The sequence below is a fragment of the Phytophthora cinnamomi genome (genome assembly GCF_018691715.1).
Source record: "Phytophthora cinnamomi strain GKB4 chromosome Unknown Contig25, whole genome shotgun sequence".
In the NCBI taxonomy this organism is placed as follows: Eukaryota; Oomycota; class Peronosporomycetes; order Peronosporales; family Peronosporaceae; genus Phytophthora; species Phytophthora cinnamomi.
The window spans coordinates 302,557-325,974 of NW_027150958.1; the positions used below are offsets into that span (position 1 = coordinate 302,557).

At 55.5% G+C, this 23,418-nt stretch overlaps 10 protein-coding genes across 10 annotated transcripts; 5 read left to right on the top strand and 5 right to left on the bottom strand.

Annotated features, from left to right (window-relative positions):
* Window positions 1–723: 723 nt before the first annotated feature.
* IUM83_16868 (Folate-Biopterin Transporter (FBT) Family) lies at window positions 724–2,424 on the top strand (the record flags this gene model as incomplete). The annotated part of the gene is made up of 1 exon (XM_067941780.1): window positions 724–2,424. The coding sequence occupies one exon, from the start codon at window positions 724–726 to the stop codon at window positions 2,422–2,424; it is 1,701 nt and encodes a 566-aa protein (XP_067794340.1).
* Window positions 2,425–3,195: 771 nt separating this feature from the next.
* IUM83_16869 (CAMK/CAMKL protein Kinase) lies at window positions 3,196–4,547 on the top strand (the record flags this gene model as incomplete). Its single annotated transcript, XM_067941781.1, has 2 exons — window positions 3,196–4,140; window positions 4,227–4,547. 2 exons carry the CDS (start codon window positions 3,196–3,198, stop codon window positions 4,545–4,547), a joined length of 1,266 nt encoding a protein of 421 aa, XP_067794402.1.
* Window positions 4,548–5,596: 1,049 nt separating this feature from the next.
* On the top strand, window positions 5,597–7,007 carry IUM83_16870 (Amino Acid/Auxin Permease (AAAP) Family; the record flags this gene model as incomplete). The annotated part of the gene is made up of 2 exons (XM_067941782.1): window positions 5,597–6,843; window positions 6,971–7,007. The coding sequence occupies 2 exons, from the start codon at window positions 5,597–5,599 to the stop codon at window positions 7,005–7,007; spliced, it is 1,284 nt and encodes a 427-aa protein (XP_067794342.1).
* A 728-nt stretch (window positions 7,008–7,735) lies between these two features.
* IUM83_16871 (putative phosphatidylinositol-3,4,5-trisphosphate 3-phosphatase) lies at window positions 7,736–8,323 on the bottom strand (the record flags this gene model as incomplete). Its single annotated transcript, XM_067941783.1, has 1 exon — window positions 7,736–8,323. One exon carries the CDS (start codon window positions 8,321–8,323, stop codon window positions 7,736–7,738), a length of 588 nt encoding a protein of 195 aa, XP_067794367.1.
* Window positions 8,324–8,669: 346 nt separating this feature from the next.
* IUM83_16872 (Phosphatidylinositol-3,4,5-trisphosphate 3-phosphatase) lies at window positions 8,670–10,440 on the bottom strand (the record flags this gene model as incomplete). The annotated part of the gene is made up of 4 exons (XM_067941784.1): window positions 8,670–8,725; window positions 8,794–9,343; window positions 9,423–9,548; window positions 9,622–10,440. The coding sequence occupies 4 exons, from the start codon at window positions 10,438–10,440 to the stop codon at window positions 8,670–8,672; spliced, it is 1,551 nt and encodes a 516-aa protein (XP_067794343.1).
* Window positions 10,441–11,102: 662 nt separating this feature from the next.
* IUM83_16873 (TKL protein kinase) lies at window positions 11,103–14,619 on the top strand (the record flags this gene model as incomplete). The annotated part of the gene is made up of 6 exons (XM_067941785.1): window positions 11,103–11,500; window positions 11,572–11,845; window positions 11,930–12,027; window positions 12,093–12,241; window positions 12,312–12,559; window positions 12,643–14,619. 6 exons carry the CDS (start codon window positions 11,103–11,105, stop codon window positions 14,617–14,619), a joined length of 3,144 nt encoding a protein of 1,047 aa, XP_067794395.1.
* Window positions 14,620–14,767: 148 nt separating this feature from the next.
* IUM83_16874 (uncharacterized protein) lies at window positions 14,768–15,408 on the top strand (the record flags this gene model as incomplete). The annotated part of the gene is made up of 2 exons (XM_067941786.1): window positions 14,768–15,250; window positions 15,334–15,408. 2 exons carry the CDS (start codon window positions 14,768–14,770, stop codon window positions 15,406–15,408), a joined length of 558 nt encoding a protein of 185 aa, XP_067794396.1.
* Window positions 15,409–15,569: 161 nt separating this feature from the next.
* IUM83_16875 (uncharacterized protein) lies at window positions 15,570–17,166 on the bottom strand (the record flags this gene model as incomplete). Its single annotated transcript, XM_067941787.1, has 3 exons — window positions 15,570–15,603; window positions 15,940–16,109; window positions 16,180–17,166. The coding sequence occupies 3 exons, from the start codon at window positions 17,164–17,166 to the stop codon at window positions 15,570–15,572; spliced, it is 1,191 nt and encodes a 396-aa protein (XP_067794344.1).
* Window positions 17,167–17,677: 511 nt separating this feature from the next.
* On the bottom strand, window positions 17,678–20,692 carry IUM83_16876 (uncharacterized protein; the record flags this gene model as incomplete). Its single annotated transcript, XM_067941788.1, has 3 exons — window positions 17,678–17,711; window positions 19,589–19,641; window positions 19,706–20,692. The coding sequence occupies 3 exons, from the start codon at window positions 20,690–20,692 to the stop codon at window positions 17,678–17,680; spliced, it is 1,074 nt and encodes a 357-aa protein (XP_067794388.1).
* Window positions 20,693–20,918: 226 nt separating this feature from the next.
* IUM83_16877 (uncharacterized protein) lies at window positions 20,919–22,540 on the bottom strand (the record flags this gene model as incomplete). The annotated part of the gene is made up of 2 exons (XM_067941789.1): window positions 20,919–21,404; window positions 21,473–22,540. 2 exons carry the CDS (start codon window positions 22,538–22,540, stop codon window positions 20,919–20,921), a joined length of 1,554 nt encoding a protein of 517 aa, XP_067794368.1.
* Between the last annotated feature and the right edge of the window lie 878 nt (window positions 22,541–23,418).

Genomic DNA, 23,418 nt, shown 5'->3' on the forward strand with positions numbered 1-23,418 from the left:
CAGGTGACCTATGAGAGAACCTGAGCCAATTTTGTTGGTGTCCATTGTCTCGAGGGCGGTCTACTCTTCAAAGCCGAAGAAATGGATAGGGTAGATGAGCGAAAGGATCCCTCGCCGAGGTATCCCTGCTCCTGCTCCGGTGAACCGTATTGTTTCAGCGTAGTCGCGGCTGATCGTGTACAGTCGCCGGTGTGCCGGCTCACTAGCCGGGCGCAGTGCACGAATGCTTGGCAAGGGCTCCGAATAGTATTGCTGGTGAGCGCCGTGGTGCACTGAGCGTCCTCCATTCGCGCGCGGGCTTCGACGTCGGCGACTTTCGGTGGCTGATTGGGCGATACACCGCGTGATAAGGCGGACAAGCTCCGGTCTCCGCGCGAGCATACCGCGCACATAGCACCATTCGTTGACTGTGACAGACGTGAGCCAGGGGTGTAACATTAGATTCCGGAGTTGCAGAGACCTCCTCCAGCTGCGGAAAATGAGCCGAGGTAGCGAGGGAGTGGCGAATTTGCACATCGTCGAGATGGCTCGGTATCGGGTCTTGCAGGCGCACCAGCCGCTGGAGCCGGAGCTCTGCGCTGGCTGTGCTCGAATTGGCAACAGCACATTGTTGCGTTTGCTGTTGTCACGATCAATCGCTAATTATCGGTTAAATCACTCAAGTGCCACCTCACCACCCAGCTTCCCAAGCTTTTCCGCTTCACCAAGCTCGGTCACTTCGCAATGGCCCCCACTCCCAGTGGCCAGAATGTGCACGACCTGCAGCGCCTCTCGGTCGTGAGTATCACCAAGGAGAGCGCGGCCGACGGCGGCAGCTATGCGGGCATGAAGACGCCCGATGGCGCCCCGGAACCGCTTGAGGACGGCGCTCTGCGTCCCGGTGGTATGCCCAACCTGCTGAGCCCGGACCACATTGGTCTGCTGTTCCAGTACGCCGCCGTCGGTGTCGTCTACGGCATGCTCCCGGAGACCGTGTACCCGTTCATGCAGCAGTACCTCAACTGTAGCGGTGCTCAGGTCGCCGCCGCCAAGGAGCTCGTCATTCTGCCGTGGAGTTTCAAGGTGTTCTACGGTATCATGTCCGACTGCTTCCCGATCCGGGGCTACCGCCGTCGCCCGTACATGATGATCGGCTGGGTTATCTGCATTGCGATGCTTCTTCTCATGGCCGTCATGCCAATCGGTCAGCCGTACTACACCGTTGCGTCGGACCGTGATATCCCCACGTCGCAATACACCGCGGAAATTGAGGCCCGCATTAACTACAACGCTCCCGGTGAAGGTGCCAAGTACGTCGTCATCATGTTCCTCGCCGCGTTCGGCTACGTGCTCTCGGACGTCTGCTCCGACAGTATCGTGTGTGAGCTTGCCCAGCGTGAGCCTACGGCGAAGCGTGGCAAGACCCAGTCGGCCATTTACACGGTTCGCACGACGCTGGTGATTCTTGGCGAGCTGCTGGTCGGCTTCTGCTTTAACGGTGAGGACTACGGCGGCGACTTCAACTTCTCGCTGAGCTTCCCGGAGCTCATGATCATCATGGTCGTCCTTACGGTGCCGGCGATCCCCATCACCTGGTTCTTCATCAAAGAGGAGAAGGCCGAGCGCGCCGACTTCCGCAAGTATATCAAGGAGTTCTGGGACCTCCTGTGCAAGCGCGTTGTGTACCAGGTCATTGCCCACCACTTCTTCGCCGGCATCTTCTCCAGCATCTCGTACACGGCCAGCTCCCCCGTGCAGTCGTACCTGGTCGGTGTTACTCCCATCAACAACACGCTGAACGACGTGCTCGGCCACCTGTGCTTCATGACCGGTATCATGGTCACCTCCAAGTACGGTCTGCACTGGAACTGGCGGTGGATGATCGTTGCTACCGGCATTGTGGTGATTGTTGTCGACTGCTCGGTCGCTCTCATCACGGTTTGGGACATCTTCCGCAACCAGTGGTTCTGGCTCGGCCCCCCTATCGCCGTGCAGGTTCCTAGCGGTGTTGCCTGGATCATTGCACTGTTCGTCACGGTCGAGATTGCTGGCGTCGGCAACGAGGGTGCCGTGTACGGCCTCATGACCACGGTGGGCAACCTGGCCACGCCGTTCGCCACCACGCTGACGCTTCTCATCGACGGCCCGTTCAACATCACGAACGCCCGTGTGCAGGAGGACGACCACTCCATCCGCTCGGACATCACGTACACGGTCATCATTTCGTACGCGATGACGATCTTCTCGTGGTCGTTCCTGGTTCTGCTTCCGCGCCAGAAGCAGGAGACCCAGGAGCTCGCCCGCAACGGCGGCTCTAGCAAGATCCTCGGCGGCATCACCATCGCCTACCTGTCGTTCGCGCTGGTGTGGTCTCTGATGGCCAACACCCTCGCCATCTTCGACAGCACCTCGTGCCTCGTTATTGCCGGTGGCAAGGGCTGCTAATACCCCATCTGTCCCTGTAGCGTGATGAACGGAAGGACCTTCGACGTAAAGCTCCCGACGATCTAATACTAAAGTACATAAGTTGTTGATATGTTATCCACGCTGCTGCGTTCCGCTGCATTCCATTTTCGTTTAGGCCGGCAAAACTCGTTGCAATTCTTAACTTTAAAAACTTATTTAAGTGTCTATCATCGCCTCGGTCACCAACGACTCGTTGGCATCGAGGGGCAACTATCGCCATAACCTACCCACACGTAGTACCAGTAATAAAGTTACCGTCATACTCAAAGTCTGAAGCAACGCGTCGAGTACGTAGCCCCTCAACGGCGACTACCGAGCTCTCGGTGGGTGTGTGGCAACACCACACAGCGCATTCCAGAAGCTCCCGACACGTTGAAGATCATCATCGTCGCGTGGGTGCGGCAACTCGCTCATCCTTCTCGCCAAACTGACGCGCGGGCTTAGCCACGTCACACCGCGTCAATTCCTCTAGATAACCGCCCCAGCAACCACCAACCAAGCCCCAGCCTTCCAGGCACTCGCTTCAACCCACACAGCCAGCCAAGCAAGTTGCACATGCATTCCCGCCTCGTCCAAAACATTACGTGCACCACACCACATCCTCCATTCAAACTGGTACACGGTACCGTTCCAACTCCACTCGAATCATCCTCCCTTCACTTCCCAATTGCCAAGGAGCCGAGCAGCTACGCTAACGCCAACGCCAACGCTAAGCGCTCTCCTCTGCCCTGCTCGCACGCCAACGCCGCCATGGAGCTGGAGGCGCTGCAGCTCGTGGAGTTCGCCTACAACCGGCAGCGCGGAGAGCCGCGCTACACGTCGTTCCGGCACCGCGGCGTGCCGCCCCGCTACCCGGCGTTCGAGCTGCAGCTGCCGGTGCTGCTGCTGCCCTGGGACGACGAGCGCGGCGGCGTCATGTGCTTCGCGCACCCGCAGCATCAGGCACCGCTGGCCAGCGAGGCCGCCAACCAGGACGAGGCGGCGCTGCTTGGCGTGTGCCGCTGCGGCGTCGTGCGCCTGGCCAAGTACTTCCAGCGCGGGCGCCTGGGCGCCGCCCCCACGTACGACGTGGCGCTCAAGGTCATGGACAAGAAGCAGCTCAAGCTGCAGCACGACGACGTGCTGAACGAGGTGCGCGTCATGGCGCAGCTGCAGCCGCCGGGCTTCGCGGGCGTGTACAACTCGCCGCACTTCTCGCAGTGGGAGTGCCTGGCCGACGAGCACAACGAGTACATCGCCATGGACTGGGCGGCCAACGGCAGCCTCATCATGTACGCCAAGCGCCGGCTCACGGACTACAAGCGCTTCGCCGTGGAGCGGCTGGTCAACCGCATGACGTCGCTGCCCGAGCTCGAGCAGGCCGTCAACGCCTTCGTGGCCAGGGCCTGGATGCTCGAGGCGCTGCACATCTTCGAGGGCGTGCTCAAGGGGCTCGCCTACATGCACGCGCAGAACGTGTGCCACCTGGACGTGGACCCGTGCAATGTCGTGATCGACGCCGAGCACAACCCGAGGGTCATCGACTTCGGCAGCTCCGAGATCATGACCAACAACGGCCGCGCCGGGGCGGACGACCGGCTCATCAAGTTCAAGCCACTCTACGTGGCGGAGGAGGTCAGGGCACACAACCAGCACCCGTCACCGAGACCGGGCTTCCTGGGGGCTCCCGCGGATATGTGGTCAGCTGGCGTGTTGGTACGTGTGCATCTTAAGTTTTTTTTTTCCTTTATAGCGTTTGGAGATGTATGCTAAGTATTTTTTTGTTTGTTGTTGCTGTGCAGTTGTACCAGTTGTTGTGCTTCGGATACCCCAAGGGCCACTTGGCACTTGTGTGCGACACGAACTGGGCCACCAACCTGCTCGCCCACGCGCACCAGCCCGGCTACAACTCGTGTCTTGGCCAGGAAGGCTGCCTCATTTGCTTCCGCCGCATTGAGTTCCCACCGCTAATTTATGAAATCTTCCGCGGCTTGCTGCTCGCGGACCGCCCGACCGAGCGACTGACGGCAGTAGCAGCAGCGAACCTGCTTCAGCCGCTGCTCGTCGACTACGACGTCGACTTTGATCGCCGCTCGCAAGCCGTACTCGACACGCTCGGATGATCGACCGGAGGACTAACATAACACCAGATCGCTCGAGCTACTATGGAACCACCTCGAACCAATTCACCGAGTTAGCAAGCCATCTCGAGGGAGCTGTAATGGAACGCCATTCGCAGAGCTCTACAAAAAATATCGGGCCGAGCGATTACCCGGATTCCACAAACTCCGGGAGCACCGCAGGCGGCCGACTAGAAGCAGCAACGCGTTGATAGACACCAATGTGCATGAATGCACGGAGACCAGGTAGACAGATAGATACTGCATTGCCGAAGCGAAATTACCTAAAAGTGTAGTCTCCAAGCCACTTCCATCAGCAATTTTGAGGTCATGGGACTTGATCCCCATTTCCCAAAATCAGAGAACAGCAAAATGGCAGTGAGTTATCTCTTCAAGGAGCCCGCCGAAGACCTTGATCGAAGGATTTCGTAGGTTGAGACACCAAGAGCTGGGTTGCAATCCAGCAGTATGCATCGATACACCAAGCCTCGTTGTGGACCCGAGTTCCCGAGGCGAAGCAGCGGAAGCCATCACGAGCATGCTGAAGCAATCTGAAGCCCAAAATCTTTTGTATGGTTCGCCTGAAGAGTGGGCGCGTGCTGACTGAAGATATTGCAGCTATTGCTGTTGTTATGGACTCAATCGAGCAGATGGACACTAGCGCGCAGACTTTATGCTGAGAGGAGAAATTCGCAGGAAAGTGCAAACAACAATGTCGTTTACCAGGTCCACAACCCCACACGTGCTCTTCGCCCCGGCATAACACCCTCAAACGTTGATTCTTCTCATTACTTTTTTTTTTAGTGAACATGCTCATATACTAATGAAACACACTCACAGGACAGCCAACAAACAGCATAAACTGAACCAGCAACGCGATCGTTGATAGACAGTAATGGAGACCAGGTAGATCTGCATCAAAACCCGCCCAGAGAGATACTCTCCTCTTATTCGCAGAAAACTCTTTTGGCCGTCGTGGGGTTGTGGAGCGTATGGTCCGACGTGACGTATGTAGCATTCCCCAAAGTCTCATCAGACAGTTCCAATCGGCCATGACCATATCCGACGAGACGTCTCTGCTGCTGCCGCTGTCACCGGAGCCCCTTTCATCCGGTCGGCGGCATCGTCACCGCCGCGAATCGTTCGAGACGGGGTTCCCGCTGGTAGTCGCCGAAGAAATCGATGTGCAGACGACTGTCAACGAGCAGGAATCGTCCGAGGCGGAGCCCCAGCTAGCTGCAGTCCGCGTGTCGCCCTGCCAATGGCTGGGACACAACTGCGCCGTGCCGTTCACGCTGCTCATGTCGGCAATCGGTGCCGGCACTTTGGCGGTGCCCTACACTTTCGTATTGTTGTCGCCTGTCCAGGCAGTGCTAGTGTTGTGCTGCGTGGGGCTGGCGATGGCCTTCACGGCCGATACACTCGTGGATGTCCATGTCGCGGTGGCGACGGAGAGTGTGCAGGAGAGCCGAGAAACGTACCAGCATCTGGCGTGGAGAGCTGGCGGCAAACGGCTGGCTCGACTCACGGGTGCACTCACGGCGTTCGCGGTGTTTGGAGCGTGCGTGGGCTGCGTGCGTGTGGTGAAGGACATGGCGCCGGTGATGCTGTCAGCATTGATTACTGGATTTGAGCAACGGAGTGTGGAGGAGCAGCAGCACGCAGTGGTGGTCGCAGTTTGGGCCGTGGTGCTGGTTGTGATGTTGCCGCTCGGTTGTCTGACCAATATTTCGGCGCTCCGCTTTTCATCGTACTTCGGAGTGGCCTTCTCCGTTTACCTTGTCGGTGCCGTGGCGTACCGCGCTGCAGCAGGAGGCTACGAAGGCGACAACTTTGATGGCGTTGTATCACATGTGCCCACACCGGAGAATAAATCGTCATTATTCTGGCGGGTCTCCGAAGTTGTGGGCATTTACAACTTCACGTTCATGCTTCATCTTAACGTGATCCCGCTGCTGGCCCAGATTGTTGCGTCTGAGACCGTGAAAAGGCAAGAGCAACACGACAAGGACATTGAGGCGCTCGGTAGCACTCAAGCCCCCGTATCTGTGCAGTTGTTGCAAGCTGCTGGCCGGACCATGCGCCGTCATTTGGCTTTGGCTGTTGGCACTTGCGTACTGCTCTACGCGATGTTCGGTGTTTGTGCTGCGCAGATCTACGGAAGCAACACACAAGGAAACATTCTACTGAACCTGTCGAACGACCGAATCATGGCGGTTCCTCGAGTGGCGGTTCTGCTGACGATTTTGCTTTCGTTTCCGCTGCTGTTCCATCCGCTTCGCTCGTTGGTCCTTGAGATGTATGTGGCCTGCATCTCCCGTAGTGGTGAATCTGAGGGCGATACTGTGGATGACGAGGAAACTCAAGACCAAGCTCCGTCACAAGCTGTCCAGGCTGCTGTAACTGTGTTGCTGCTGGTTGCTCAGATCCTGTGCGCCTTGCGTGTACCTGGACTGCAAGTAGTTTTCTCGTTCGTGGGGGCGAGTATCCTACTGATGCTCTGTTACCTTTTTCCGCTCGTGTTTTACGTGCGACTCGTCCCCTGGCGATCCACTCGGAAGGGATTGGTGAAACTTGTTTTTCTGGCGGCACTGGCCATGATCGCAATCGTATTTTGCGTCGCTGCTACGCTTCAACTCGTGCTACCTGCTTGATAGATCGGATCGACAAAAAGTAAGCAAATACAACAAACTGTTTCGTTGAACTTACCAGACGCGTTCTGATGTACTTGCACGTATTGTTCGACGGGACGCTGTACAGAGTAAAACAAAAGGTAAAAAACGACTCAGTGCAACATTTGAGAAACAAGAGGGAACGGCGGAAAACTATCCTGAAAGAACCGTTATGAACAAAAAGCTTTGTTGATGAATGGGAGGAAAGCGAGGACGACGATGACGAGCTGGTCGCTAAATTCACTCAGTCCAGCACACTACTTAAGCACTTGTAGGTGAAGGAATTGAGGTGGTTCCAGAAAGCAGCAAGCAAGCATCGAAAGTTTCGCGAGTGATTTGAGCAGTTCTTCGCCACTTTTACCGCAATCGCTTGTGAGCAAGCAAAACAAGTTGGTGAGAGTTACAAATCAGAAGCCACGTGTTCATTCTAACCACTGGAGGTGGTTGATACGTTTGTTTAAGCTATCTACTATTCCCTTTACCTGAAATCAACAAACTATTCTGCAGCACGTATGTGGCCTAGAAGAAAACAGCTCGACGGTGGCCATTTGAGTCCTGTCTTACTGTGTGACTCGCGCCTTCCTGTTCCTGTAGCCTGTGACCAGCTAGAGAAATGTCTCCACCTGCGATCAGCTGAGTAAACGCTAGTGGGTCGTGGTCCATTGCATCAATGAGTGTTGGGAACTTGGTCAGCACAAGCTCGGTCAACAACTGCTCAGCTTCACCCAGGCGCTTTTGCACCATGTACTGGTGAAGCTGGCGGCTAAGCGTGCCGGGAGGAGAATCTTTGAGCCCGTAGGCAGCAGACAGCGCTGGATTCGGGTCGGGATCCGGGTCGTTTCCAGTGTGAGTGCTAGCACCGCGCGTCTCGCGCATGTACTTTTGCAGTTGGGCGGCTTCCATTAGTTCGTCTGCCGAGTAGATATAAATCCCAGCCTCGAATCCATTGACTTCTTGCAGAAGCGATTCTTGCTCGCGCGCCGAAAGAGTGTTCGTCAAATCTGCTACAGGCTCCGCTGGCACGCACTGGGGCAAGGCTGAAGCTGATGTTGACGACAATCTGTCGCCCTCCTGATCTTCGTAATCCGTGAACGACAGCGACCGCATCTCGAGTGCACGCTGCGCAGCTCCAATAAAATCACTCGGCATGCTTTCACGTCTTCCAGAACTATCCGATCTCGAGGCCGCTGCTTCTGACGGCTCTGGCCGTAAGCTATCTTCACTAGGAAGATGAAACGCAAGTTCTGTTGCGTTAAACTGCATAGATGATCGTACATCGTGCAGCGTACTAAATGCGGACGCTGGTGCAGAGGAAACCATAGAAGGCATCGACGCCCTAGTATCGTTGACATGATAACCTCGGCTGCCGCCACTGCTCGGACGGATACGATCCACGCCGCGATTACGGGGCTGGTGTTCTTGCTGGTACGACGAACGTGTAGCAAACGTGTTGTTACGAGTCATAGAGGGCCGTCGCGTCAACACACCAGTAGCGATACCATAGGCGGACTGAGCACCAAGCACGTGAATCCAACCCACTAAGTCAGCCTCGGTTTCGGCTCCGAAAAAGTATGTACGCTGGCCAGCACTAGGAGGAACCACCTTGAAAAAGTGCAAGCATTTGTTCCGAGCGTTTACTTCATGTGCTTCACATATTTCCACCGTCACACGCCGCAAGTTCACTACACCTAGAGGTGTAGCGTCCGACATTCCGTGATAATACATCATCTTGCCCTCACGCACGACGAACCAACGCTTCTTCCAGTTCTTCACAAAGCCGCCCTGCTTGTACAGCCAACCTTGCATGGTTGGTGTTGATTCCTCCGGGCGCCAAGAAGCCTGAGCTTGGACCTGCTTATCGAAGTAGGGCTGGTGTGCTGGCACCGTCATTCGGCGCTGTTGCGGCGCAGACTGAGGTCGTGTCCTTACTTGCTCGACCTCGTCATCGCGAATACTGCTGCTGCTTCCCGACTGCAAAAGTGACGACGATGACGCGGCTTTTGGCGGAAACGGATTCCCATTCGAGTCCAGCATCTCCACGTGGCAGACCACCTGAAAGTTGTCCGGGTACCTCTGGTTGCCCGTAGCTTCGTCCACCTCAACCTTGGGCAGTCGATACAAGTTGCTCTGTTGCACACAAACACGTCGAGGTTAGCCTTAATCCATCAACGTAATCCCGCCTTACTAACACTTTCGTAACACGTACGTAATTGTGGAAAAAGTCGGTGTTGAACGTGAAGTGGAACATCTTGACCATGTGCTTGCCCAAGATGTTGGTGGTGTTGGCATGGAAGCACCTCACCAGCACGTCGCCCTGCACCTCGGCATTCACCTGCACGGCACACCATCCACCCCCATTAGTCTACACCCACCCACCCATTGTCACCCCGACAAAAGCCACCCACCTCAAAGCTAATGGACCCGTTCGGGTCGGCCAAGTACGTCTCGAACTTGGGTCTTTGCCACGAGCTGTTGTACAGCAAGTGCGTCTGCTTGTGCTGCGACGGGGCCGGCAGCACCTGCAGGAAGGGCGTGCAGCCTCCTCTGGGCGGGGCCTCGAAGTCGGGCACCCCGTTGAGCACGATGCTGCGCAGGAACATCTTCTTGGCCGGGCGCAGCGGCGGGATCTGCGCGGGCATGCGCCCCAGGCGGCGCAGCACCTTGATGAAGTAATAAATATACAGCGCCTGGCTCGGGAAGCGCACGCCCTGGCCCCTGGCGTTCCAGAAGTCGCGGATGCTCGAGTTGGCCAGCTCGCGCAGCTCGCGCTCCTTGCGCAGCTTGAACACGCTGCCGTAGTAGCCCGTGAGCAGCAGGTAGCAGGAGCACACGACGCCCGTGCGGCCCTTGCCGGCCAGGCAGTGCACGGCCACGACGTGCTTGGGGCTCTTGGCCACCCACTCGACCATGTCGTTCATGATGTCCAGCAGCAGCTGCAGCGGCGGCGGGTGGTGGTCCGGGAAGCCGCACTCGCTCACGCGGCCCTCGAACTTGGCGTAGTCGTAGCCGCGCTCGCTCAGGTTGTACACGCGGTAGGCGTTCGGGTGCCTCGAGTTGAGCAGGTTGGCCACCTCGTTGATGTCGTTGCGGTACGTCTTCTCCACGCCCGAGGCCGGGTAGCCCATGGCGATGAGCTTGGGCGTGATGTACGTCAGGTCCAGGTCGAACCCGTCCTGCGTGAAGCGCACGCGCGAGCCGGACACGGCGGCCCGCAGCGCCTTCATACTGCTGCCTTGCTAGTGCTAACGTTAGTATTATACCAACGCGGCGAATTGAGCACTGAAGCTATGGGGGGCGGCGGCGTCTGGGTCCGGGGTCGCCAGAAAAGAGGCGACATTTGGGCGCGGCGGTGTCACATATGGCCGAAAAAGAACACGCCCAAAACTGCAGCCACTTGATAATGCGCAGAATATCAAGTTGATATTTTGCGCGGCGCGGGCTGGAAGGAAATCGAGGCGAACGTGTCCGCAGGAAAGGGGCTTTTTGAAGAGCTGGCGCCGCGTTGTAGGGAGACTCACGCAGGAAGGAAAAATCCACGGCGGCGACGTGGTGGACACTGACGGCAAAAGTGCTCAATTGCGTTATATTGCGCGGTGACGCGTGTGATGATGCAACATCAAAGCACGACGCATAAGTTATGCGGCATAACAACGACTCGGACGGCAAGTGTAGGTTCAAGGCGGAGTGTACATACACACACACACACACGTTCGACTAACGCAAGCGCGAGCGCGATCGTCACGCCGGCGGTAAGGTTGCAATGTACTAACCATTTGTTAATACACCACTATAAAAACTACTACAAGTTATTAGTAAATCAAACCTCATTCCGATTCGTCAAAAATCGCCCACACCATCATTCCTCCATCAAAAAGCTCGATCGGTCATGCCGGTGATGGCGACGTCGTCCTCTGCCCGCGCGGACGCGTCTCTGCGGCGCCCCACAGGCCTTCTGGGCGTGCTGCCTCACCCGATACTTCCCAATCCCCACGCTGCCGCTCTGAATGCAGCAATCGCGCCGTCTCTAGCCTCTCTACAGCCAGAGAGACGTCTGCAGCCGTGCTCCACTATGATACAGGCGCTTTGTGACCCAATTCCGCCGTTTACCGCCCCATTCCAGCGCTTCCCAGCCTCCAGATACGCGTGTCTACGTGTCTACGAGTCTCCCGTGCACTCGCGGGCGCTGCAGCGGCAGCATTCGGTGGTTGCAATCGACCTGGCAGCCTCCAGACGCCGGCAGCACGTTCTGCTCACGAATTTGTCCAAGGCGGCGGTGACGGAGTGGTGGGACGCCCTATTTGCAGTGGATTTAGAGCATTTGTTGACATTTTGTGCTCATATTGCGGTGGGTGCAGGCAATTGGAGTATCTGGGACGCGTGGTGGCCATTCTGGAGAGACAGCCAGGCGTGTTCCAGAGACTGGTGCAGGTCTACGATGCAGGCAACAGTTGGGTGCTGGTGCAGGAGCTACGGCCGGGGTGGACAGCGATAAGAGAGAAGTTTGATGATCCGGCGGGGTTTTCCGAGGAGAAGCTGCGTCGAGTGGTGTTCGAGGTTGCGGCGCTCGTAGACTTCTTGCACAGGCACGAGCTAAGCTTGGCGGGCGAGTTGGTGCACTATGACTTGGTGGTTAGTATTCTGAGATGAGGTGTGGGGGCTTGAGGTGTCGAAGCTGTTATCGACGGATGTGCGCGTGACTACGGTTCGGTGTAGATGGAGAACGAGCAAGTGACGCTTTTGCTGCACCTCGACTTGGTGTTGAGTGGGTGCATTCTCGTGCCTGCAACGCCGACGAATCGAGCTGCGGATGTGTACGTATAACACCAAGTATTTTATTTTGGATCGTGGTATAGCTGACGTTGCGCTTTGCTCTCAGGGCTGCGATCGGTATGCTGATGTTTCAGATTGCAATGATGCCACGCTCTCTAAAGAGCGAGGTGGACATCCGCTACGTGGAAGGAACGATTGAAGAGCAGTTGGACCACGTATCGTTAGCGTGTCGCGACTTGCTGCTTGATTGTCTGAGTATGTGCGTTTGATTCGTCTATATGCACTTCAGTTGATCGCTTACATGTGGCTGTGGCTTTGCTTGTAGCCATGAAGCTCAGTGTGCGGGATCTTTTGGCCCGCAAGTGGCTGCGCCAAGTCGACTTCCTCCACACTACTAATAAATTGGACGGAACACTGATCTCTCCGGAAGCACGACATGCGCTCTACAATTCGTTGCTTTGGAAGCTAGCCGCACTCTGCATGATGGATTGGCTAAGGCGTGAACATGAAACCCCTGAAGTGAAGCGCACAGAGGAGGAAGAAGAGACGGAGAGCTCTCGCCAACGCAACCGGGTACGAACATTTAGCTGTGTGTTTACTTTCTGAGGATTACTTGGCGGCTTGTGTACTAATGTATCCGTGGATCGTACATGCAGAGACCAACGCGCCGTATATACACAAGATCAAGACTGTACGTTCCAAATGGTGTGCTTCGACGAGGGCCTCTACCCGTTCCTATGCCAGGAGGTCATTCACTTATGCCCCAAGAAGAAAGGGACAACAGAGAACAGCGGCGGCATGTATACACTCTTTCACCAGACCACCGTATGGATGAAGATGCTGACTCGAAGAGTTGGCGAACATACGACGACTTTGACTACGACTTTCCAAAGTTCTATGCCAGCCCCAAGGGAGTGTCATACTACGATACGTTTGAAGTTGACGGCGATAGCGAAGGTACACTGGAAGAAGATAGTGAGGGTGAGTTCATGGCACTCCCAAAGGATGAGAGACGGTCGTCGATATCGAGTTTTCAGGATATCGATGACGCCCGAAATCTCCAACGAGACGTTGTTCGGTCGCTTCAACATGGGCCGCCCCACAAACACGATGAGAGCGCTAGCGACCCGCACGGTGCGTACGGTGACCCATTCAAGCACCGGCAAAGCGTAACTGCAACAAGCGCGGGTAACGAGCAGGGGGTTAATGGATACGACAGAAGTGTATCCCATGATGCAGTGCACTTTAGCGCGTTCGGGCCAGCACAAGTGGCGCTGTGCGATATTTTCCGCATCGACATTTGGGCATACCTAAAACAGCAGCGCCAAACAATGCTAGAGGCAGCGCTCGAACACAATGACTTCGAGTGTGGGCAGCGCGTACAACCACTCCATATTCAGCGGGGTACGCTGGTTACCGTGTCGATTGAGCCGAGCGCATGTTTTGGCATCAAGGGGGAGGATTGCAAGTCGTTTCGGTGGAACGGAGGTATCACAGGTGTTTCTTTTGAATTGTTCCGCGTAACTACACGATCCGTGTATGAAGACGACGGTGACGGAGACGAGCTTTGCATTGCCAAAATCGTGGCGGGGACCAAGGTTTCATTGCTATACATCCGACTTCAAGCAGTGACTACACAAAGTTACAGTACTGCTGCTGCAGGAATGGCAAGTTCCTCCGACTTGACCCTCTTGGATGCACACATGGAACATGTCGCCCCGAACGTTCTTGACATCCCAGGGGACGATTTGGAATTGATCCGGCCAATCGGCCACGGTGCCTTCGGCGACGCTGTACTGGCAAGATGGAAAAGCACTTCGCAGGACGTAGTAGTGAAGATGATGAACCAAGACGTGTACCGAAGTTCCGACGCCCTAGCTGAATTCCAACATGAAGCAACAGTGATGAATCTGCTGGGTAAGCACCCCCACGTTGTTGAGCTGTTAGGTGTAAGTAGCTCTGGATCCAGCATCGACGCTACCGAGTCGCATGGAATGTCTCTGGTGACTGAGTATCTCCCTAACGGCAGCGTGGAGGACGTCCTGGGTATTAACTCGGAGGCTGCTTCGAGCTCCGTCAGTACGTTTTCTCGAACTGTCATGGCGCGGGACGCTGCCCATGGCTTGGCGAACATCCACCAGGGGAACTTCTTGCACCGCGACATCGCAGCACGGAACTGTTTGGTGGATGCTGACTTCCGTGTGAAAGTGTGCGATTTCGGACTGTCGCGGCGACTGCGTGGCTCAACTCCAGGAGCTTTGGGCAGCTTCTTGTTCGACGACGATCGCCACGGTTTCGGCCCGCTCAAGTGGATGGCACCGGAGTCCATCACGCCGCCGCACCTGTTCTCCACGTACTCGGACTCGTACATGTTCGGCGTGCTGCTCTACGAGATTTTCAGCGGCCAGCCTCCGTTCCCGAACTTGTCGTCTCGAGATGCAGCGGCATTGATCCTGGAAGGTCACCACGTTCCCATTCCGTCTTCGATGCCCCGTGCTCACCAGCAACTCATGGAGCAGTGCTTCGAGGTGCATCCGCTGCGTCGCCCCTCGATGGACCAGATCTACAACACGCTGGACCAGTGGGTGTTGCACGACACCAAGTCGCACGTTGCGTCCACCACCGTGGAGTAGAAGCTTCTACCTTGACGTGCGCCACATTAGATCGCGGCGGTGAAGGGTCGTTGAACGAGCGAGCGGACGCGATCCCTGGACGGATCCTGCTGGGATCTCTCTCGCAGCAGCGCTTTCACTCATCAACCGACAGCGTAGCGCATTCGCTATGAAGACATCGTGGACCGTGCTTCTCGTGGCGGCAGCTGCCGTGCTGACGGACCCCGTGGCAGCTACGTGCAAGTCTTCGTGCCAGTCGCAGCTTGTGCACTATCGCGAGGAGGCGTGTCAGAAGTGGCGAGAGGTGCTTCCGCGCCCGGACCTGTTCAACCACTGCGGCCAGGGCTTCAACCAAGGCAAGACCTCTGGATGCGAGGGCTACTGCCAGGAGACGCCGGACCTCGGAGTCATGAAGTCGAAGCGGCTGGACGCCTGCAGCTCGCTGAAGGGCGTTCCGCCGAGTGAGCGCCAGCAGGCGTGCCAGGCAGGATTCTCAGCAGCTTTGGACTTGGCAAAAAACGCAGCCGTCCCTGACGCGCAGCAATCGGCAACAGCTTCCAGTAACCAGGGCAGTCAGACCACAGACACCGCAGCGGGCGTCCCAGAAAAGAAGGTCAAGGTCAAGAAGGTCATCGAACCGGATTCCCGCAGGGTACGATGATGGTTTCTTGCTTTTGATTTCTAGACGGTTGTGGATCCTGATTATTGCCCGTGTTTTCGCTCTTGTGATTGCAGAACTTGCTCGAAGATGCTCGCAAAGAGGCGGAGGCCGCCTTCACGAACCCAGCGGGAGTCAAGGCGGAGCTGTAAGTGTCGATCTCAGACATCCGAACGGTTAGTTCCCAGTGCTAGCACCGGCATTCAGGGGTTCGCAAGCCTCGCTTTGTTAGCCCCCCCCCCCTTCATAATACTACGAGCAAGCAGTAGCAACCATTTCTCCGACAAATTTATTTTGTTGGTATTTGTACAAGTTAGCTGAGCTCGATATCGAGGGCTTGCACGCAGCTACAGACGAATCCAAATATTAGGCTAGTTTGTACTTAGAAGTTGTGTGAATACGTCTCGCAATGGTGCAACGCGCCCAGCACACCCGTCGTGGCGCCCAAGTAGTGCAGTCGGCGGCGCATCAAAGCGCTTGCGAACGAGTCGGGCAGCGGCGTGGAACCAAGACCAACCATACACTCGATGGCGAATTGTTCACTGGACGGTTTGGTGGGTGTTCGCTTCTGTCGAGGCACCATGTGCGTCGGGAACGTGTTGTACAGATTTTGTCGGCGCCCATTGCCTACGTTGTCCACTCCAAAAGGGTACGGATCAACGAGCGCCTTGCCGTTCACGTACAGCATCTCGGGGTTGTTGTCGTTGACTGGCATGTACTGGAGGATGCTGCCGCAAAGTGTGTCAGGGTGCGCCTTCATGTCCTCGTTGGGTGACGACGACACCACACTCACGCCCCACGGCGAGAAGAAGTAGGGGACGTGCGCCACCTCCATGGTCAGCCAGAAAGTTTCCTACAAACAGAGTTGCGAAGGTCAGTCTCGTTGAAACAACACGAGTCGAAAGTTTGAAAAGGAAGCGTACCTTGTCACCGAACGAGAAGCGGTAGCGGAATCGCTCCTCCGTGATGAACCAGAGCATCACATCCATCGCTGGCTGGCCCACGCGCTCCTTGTCCACAAGCACGAGCGACGAATCCGCCTCGTGGCAAGTGTTGTTGTTGTACGCGAACGACTTCAAGGCGTTGTCGGACGGCTTGGGTTCACCCGAAATGTTGAATCGCTTGTAGTCGAATGTCGAGATGAGCTTGTCCATGTATTGCATGTCGCCGTCCATACCGCTCATGAACTTGCGGCAGTTCTTCACCACGCGGTCGTAGAAGAACGTCGTGCCCGTGCTCGTGTAGCCCTCCAAATCGCGGAGGAGAGCGGGATTTTTCACGAAAATGTCGTCCACGTCTACCAGCATTACATGACGCACGTCTGTGTGATACAAGGCGAGCGGCTTGATCCACCAGTTGCGGAACTGCTCGGCCATCTTCGTCTTGAGCACGCCGCGCTGGACAAGGTCCGAACACACGTCGACCAGCTCCAGTCGATTGTCGGCGCCTAGCAGCATGGTTGTAGACGCGTTGGACAGCTCGTCCTGGCCGCAATGGTACACCTGAATGAGCTCGCGGTTGCCGAGGCAGCGGAGCTCACGCACGAGGGACAGACCCAAGGGCACCACCCCGTCGTACATGCAGGTCACGACGGCTCGGTCGCGACCCACGGTCTCATCAAACTTGTCGCTGCGCTGGTACCATGGCGAGTTCGGATGTGACACATTGGCAGCGACGTCGGCGGCCAGGAAGGTGGCGGACTTGAGGCTGTTGCCCGAGCCAAAGTCGACGCCGCCGGCGCTGATGATGACCGTCATGCCCACCATGGTGGTCAACGCTACACAGACGAGCATCGGCATGCACGCCAACAGGTTGCGGGGCACTGAATGTGGCGACATCACCGAAGTCCTCGTGGAACCAGTGAGCAGACGCGCTGCTTCGACGTCCGAAGGGTGCAGCGAGTCCGACATGGCACTGGTCTGTTGGTTCAGGTTCGGTGAGTGTGTCTGCTGTTGTTGCGCGCGGCGAATTTTTTAGGACTGGCACTTGATGCGGGAGATATGCGCGGATCGGTGATCGTCAGGTTGGGTGGATGGATCGAGCAAAGCAGAGCGTTTTTGTTGCAACGTCCTCTGTCCACGACGCAGCTTCAGATTTGACAGGAACGAGGCCACAAAGCACATGGTGCAGCGGCTGAGTTCAGCTGAGCCCGGGCGATTCGCTCCATACTATAATAGAGTCCACAGTCGGCCGCGCGGTACGTATTCCCAGCCAAACAGTCTAGGGTTATAGAGACGGCTGTAGCCACCTTGAACGCAGCCGAGATGACGGGCGAAAAGTGGCCTATCTGTGCTGTTCGGAGGAGATCTCGGCCACTTACTTGTACTCAGCTGTAGCATTTCGTCAAGCATATTGAGGAGACTTTGCAGCGTAGTCTGTTATAAGTTTTATACCTGGTAACCTATTATAACGGTATGCTAGTCAACCTACCAGGAACTCACCATCTTGCGCGCAGCTACAATCACACAGATCAGTAAGCATCATTGCAGCTCAACAAAATTACTGCACAGTAGCATACATGTACTCGCATCCCTTGGTATACGTGTATTTGATGCAGAAGCTCGTAAGCCACAGGAACGGTAACGCGCCAGAGTGTTGCAACTGCAACGCTGTAAGCACCTTTTGATGGCATTTGTGTGGGGGCTTGATTTGACTTGATTTTGTATGGACCCAGGGTGACGATAATATGAATCATAATCGACGGATATATCATATTATATGATCTTACATTATGTATCTACATCCACTGAAATACACCCCCTCTATATCTTGTGTTTTGTATGGTTACTTAGGTGACCGGAAATATGTAAGTCACGGATGCAGTGCAGGCAAGTGCATTCAGCCCGCCCTAGCTACATGTACTGTACGCTCCAGACTGGAGTCCAGTATTGCAGCAGCACAATGCAGGCTGGTCTCTGGCGAGCACCAAGCACTGCTTGGTCGAAGACGACAACTGCTTGGCAAGCAGTTGTCGTCTTCGACAAGGCTGCTGACAGCAAGATCGGCATAGACGATTACTGTACGCGGCATTGACGATTACTGTACGAGGCTGACGCCCACAGCAAAACGACATTCCACTCAAGTGCCCGGAGGGGTCGCGCCGCCTCGGTTTCCTGCTAGACCTTTCGGATAGAAGTCTCACTTTGCAATCTACCTTGCTAATACAACTACGGCCAACTACCTGGGAGCACCGCCGGCTTCCACCACCGTGTCTTCGTTTCGTGACGACACCACAGATACGTTGATACAAATGCCGCAGACCTTCGAAGAAAGTACCGTAAACGGCGCCATCCAATCTGTAGGATAAATATATTCAGGCAAGAAACGAGAGTGCAACATCTTTTGTGGACAAGTATCGCGTGAATTCAACGGTAGATCATAGAACATGGCTCTGAATGGTGGCGGAAAGAGCTTTCGACGTGCTCCCAAGAATGACTAAGCAGGTACATTAACGTTGTTAAAGTTTCCTAATTTGCCCACAATGACCAACGGGAAAACCTCTATAACGTCTGATGACGCCGGAGACTACTGTACAGTACCGGTACCTCCCCACACACGTGTGCTGCCAGTAACTGGCACCAATGTCCACCATTTTCAAGGAATTCCATTTTCAAAGAATGGAATGTTTATTGGCAAACATTCCCCAGTAATAGTGCCGCTTCAATCTTAGAGCAGCAATTGTACAGTGTAGTCAATACAGAACATGAGGAAGATGTACATTAAATTTTTCATATACATCCGGGGAACAACTGGCGGTGAGACGGCCCTGCCGGTATTACTGGGGAATGTTTGCCTCATTACGGCAATAAACATTCCGTTCTTTGAAAATGGCCTTCCTCGGAAATGGCCCTCGTTGAACATTTCCTATCTTGAGCTCATGTAGTTTGAGCTTACACTTCAAGAAATAGCGGGCGCGTCTCGTATGTTTCGCAGTGTTGCAGGGATCCCAGCACCCCAGTGCTTGCACCCAAGTAAAACAATCGTCGACGCAGCAAGTGGCCAGCGAATTCTTGCGGTAATGGAATTCCACCCAGACCGATAAGGCATTCGCTGTAGAACGTAACTCCGGGGTGACTAGACTTGTTGAGCGCTTGACGCTCCTGACGCGGTGTCATGAGCGTCGGAAATGTGTTGAACATGTTGTTGGAGCGCACCTGGGCGACATGATCGACGCCCTCTGGGAACGGATCTAGCAATGCCTTACCATTCACATACAGCATCTGAGCATCGCCACTGCTATCTGGTAGAAACTGCAAGATGCTGCCACAAAGCGAGTCTGGGTGCTTTTCGGCGTCCTTGTTGGGCCATGAAGACACCACACTAACGCCCCACGGTGAAAACGAATACGCCACATGTGCCATCTCGAACGACAGCCAGAAGGTCTCCTAAAAAGCAACAGCAACAAGTTAATACGCTACGAATACCTGAGTGAATGGTGTAGCAGGTTACCTTGTCACCAAACGAGTACCGGAACCGGAAGCGCTCTTCGGTGATGAACCACAGCATGATATCCATGACCGTTTGCCCTGCGCGCTCCTTGTCAATCAATACGAGAGACGAATCCATTTCGTGGCATGTTTCTCCCAAGTACGCGAATGAATCCTGCACTTGCTCCGACGGGTTTTCGCCTCCCGTCACATTAAAGCGTTCGTAGTCAAACGTGGCAAAAAGCTTGGGCAAATACTTCTGGTTGTCGTCGTCGCCGTTGACAAATTCATTGCATTTGTCGTGTACTCTGTCGTAGAAGAAGGTCGTGCCGGTCGCGCTGTACCCTTCCAGGTCACGCAAAGTCGCCGGGTCCTTGACGAAGATGTCGTCCACGTCCATTAGCATCACGTGGCGCATGTCGGTATGGTACACGGCCAGTGGTTTGATCCACCAGCTCTTAAAGTTGCTCGACATGTTGACACTAATGACATCTCGAGCAACGAGGTCTGAGCACACGTCCACAAGCTCCAGTCGGTTGTCGATGGTGAACAGGACGTCTCTCGAGTCCTCCGACAGCTCGTCCGGGCCGCAGTGGTATATCTGGATGAGCTCCTTGTTGCCCAGACACCGCAACTCGCGGATGAGCGACACGCCCGCGGCCAGTACATCGTCGTGCATACACAAGAGCACTCCACGATCACGAGTGACATTGAGATCGAACCGTTCGCCCCGTTGATAGACCGACGAATCCGGGTGTGGTGTTCCGGACACATCGACGTGCTGCTTCAGCACCACAGCTCCTATGCTGTTGGTGTCCACGTAGCCAGTCATAACGGCGACCATGATCATGCCGGACACGGCGAGTAGCGGCAGCAACAGCAGGAACGACCTCCGGTAGGGTGATGCAGGCGACGCGGGCGTTCGCGCACCGGTCAGCGGACGTGTCTCGATATCCTCCAGGTCGCCATCGATTTCGGTGGGGCGTGGTGTCGGCGGAACACTCGTCATGTCGGACACGGGGAGATGGCGACTCGAGCACTGAATTTGCCACGCGTTGATACATGTACACAGTGGACTCGGCGAACACGATGTACAATTCACGACCGCACGATGGTCAAAGCCTGGGCTCACGTACGTCAGCCGGTGTTGAACCTCCGCCACATGCTGCCAAAGCTTGGATGACATGGGAACTTGCTCTAAATTATTATACCAGCTATTATAATACTGGCACTACCTAGACTTCCAGCACCCGGCGCATCTGGAACGTATCGCACAGCTGCAGCGAGCCGAACACACCGGTCATAACGCCCAGGTAGTGGAGGCGGCGGCGCAGCAGCATGCCAGCGAACGATTCGGGTAACGGCATGGCGCCCAGGCCGATGAGGCACTCGGCGTACATTTTTCCGTGGCCAGTCTTGTTGAGCTCCGTGCGCGGCTGGCGCGGCGCCATGTGGGTCGGGAACGTGTTGAACATGTTGTTCCACTGCGCCTTGGGCACGTAGTCGATACCCTGTGGGTACGGGTCCAACAGCGCCTTGCCGTTCACGTACAGCATTTCCGCGTCTCCTGATGCGACGGGCATGTACTGCAGAATGCTACCACAGAGCGAGTCCGGGTGCTTGGCCATGTCCTTGTTAGGCGTCGAAGACACCACGCTCACGCCCCATGGCGAGAAGAAGTACGGCACGTGGGCCAACTCGTACGAAAGCCAGAACGTCTCCTACAGTACACAAAATAAGTCTCCATGCAAAACGCACACGTGAAAGGTAGATTGCAAATGAAGCTTACCTTGTCTCCCCATGAATACCTGAAGCGGAAGCGCTCCTCCGTGATGAACCAGAACATGATGTCCAGCACTTTTTGGCCCGTGCGCTTCTTGTCGATGAGCACAAGCGACGAATCCATCTCGTGGCAGGTCTTGCCTCTATACGCAAACGACTCCAGCACGTGCTGCGACGGACCGAAGCCTTCCGTGACGTTAAACCTGTCGTAGTCGAATGTATCGAACAGCTTCGGCAAGTACTTCCTGTGGTTATCATCGCCGTTCACGAACTGCTTGCAGTTGGCAAACACACGGTCGTAGAAGAACGTCGTTCCCGTTTCCTTGTACCCATCGAGTTCTCGCAGCCCAGCGGGGTCCTTGGCAATAATGTCGTCGACGTCCATCAGCATGACATGGCGCACGTCCGTGTGATACATGGCGAGCGGCTTGATCCACCAGTTCTTAAACTTCTCCGCCATCTGCTTGGTGATAACCCCGCGCTCGGTTAGATCTGAGCAGACATCCACGAGCTCCAGCCGGTTGTCCGTCGAGAACAGGATCTCCTTCGACTCGGCGGACAGCTCGTCCTGTCCGCAGTGATACACCTGCACCAGCTCTTCGTTGCCCAGACACCTCAGCTCCCGGATGAGCGACAGCCCCATTGCCAACACGCCGTCGTGCATGCAGATAACGATGGCGCGATCGCGCGGGACGTTGCGGTCGAACCGTTCGCCGCGCTGGTAGTGGCGCGACTGGGGGTGCGGGATCACGATGTCGCCGCCCTCGGGCGGGCCCCAAGCAGTGGCGTTGCCGCCCGTGATGACGTTCTTCAGCGTGTTGTGTGTGGTCGACCCAAAGGTAGCGAAGCTGTCGCCGGTGCCAATGTAGCCGCTGTCCGCGTTGTCGCCGCTGAGATATCCCGTCGCCAATGCGACTGCTGTCATTCCAGCCACAACGAGCAGCGGCAATAGAATCAACAACTTGCGTTGCCTGCGCGGAGGTGACGCGACGCCTTTGCCATTGAGAGGAATCGATGCCTCGATATCGTCGTCCAGCAGCTCGTCGTCTTCGACCGGATCCGCAAGCCTTGGCATGCTTCGGGTGGGATATCGGAATGTGAAGTGCGTGAGACTGACGCTGTCTTTCGAGCAAACTGACGAGCATCGGAATTCACTTGCGCTCGGTATGGACTTCATGAATTAATAATATGGTTAGTCGAAAATGGAATGATGGATGTTAACTTCCACATTCCCTTTTATATCTAGGATTAGATATGGAAGGATAGAAAGCAGGATGTAGAAGTTGATATCCTCGTCGTAAATGATGATGCTGAAGGAATGATAGGCCGGGAAAATTTGACAGTCGACAGTGGAGGTTTTGATGGACTGCAACTTGGGGCAGCTCTTTTGGGAGTGGTCCCGAGGCCCATAGCACCCACAGCATATCCCGAGGACATTTTATCTGGTGTCTGTTGATCAGGTGCTGCTGTACATGTAGCAGACGAAATTGTCCATTGATTTGTGGCGACTTCGACACCACGAGGTTCCGGTTCACATCCTGGTCCTTGCATCTTGCAGCATGGGATGAGGTTCAATTTGTGGCTCGTAGCGCCTGGTACGTAGCCAGCTCGAAATAATGGTCTAGGATCTGTTGATGCAGGTTTGAAGCTGGCAGGCAGCGACTCAGCAGAAGATAGAAGAAGAAGAAGTCAGCTTGCTGAGCAGCGGACATCAAGTGTCTCACTCGAGGAGTAGGGAGGGAGGAGGAGTTTTTCACAGGACTATTTCATGGCTACCTAATGTAGGCAGCGACACCCCAAAAGGGACACTAGACACTGTTCTCTCTCTCTCTACTTGCAACGCCCAAGATCCGAAAAAAACTACTAAGTAGTACAGTGCTTTAAAATGGCTCAGCCTAGTATTGTAGGTGTCCTTCTTGAGCAGTGCTACGGAAGTACATCGTTTTTAAGCAT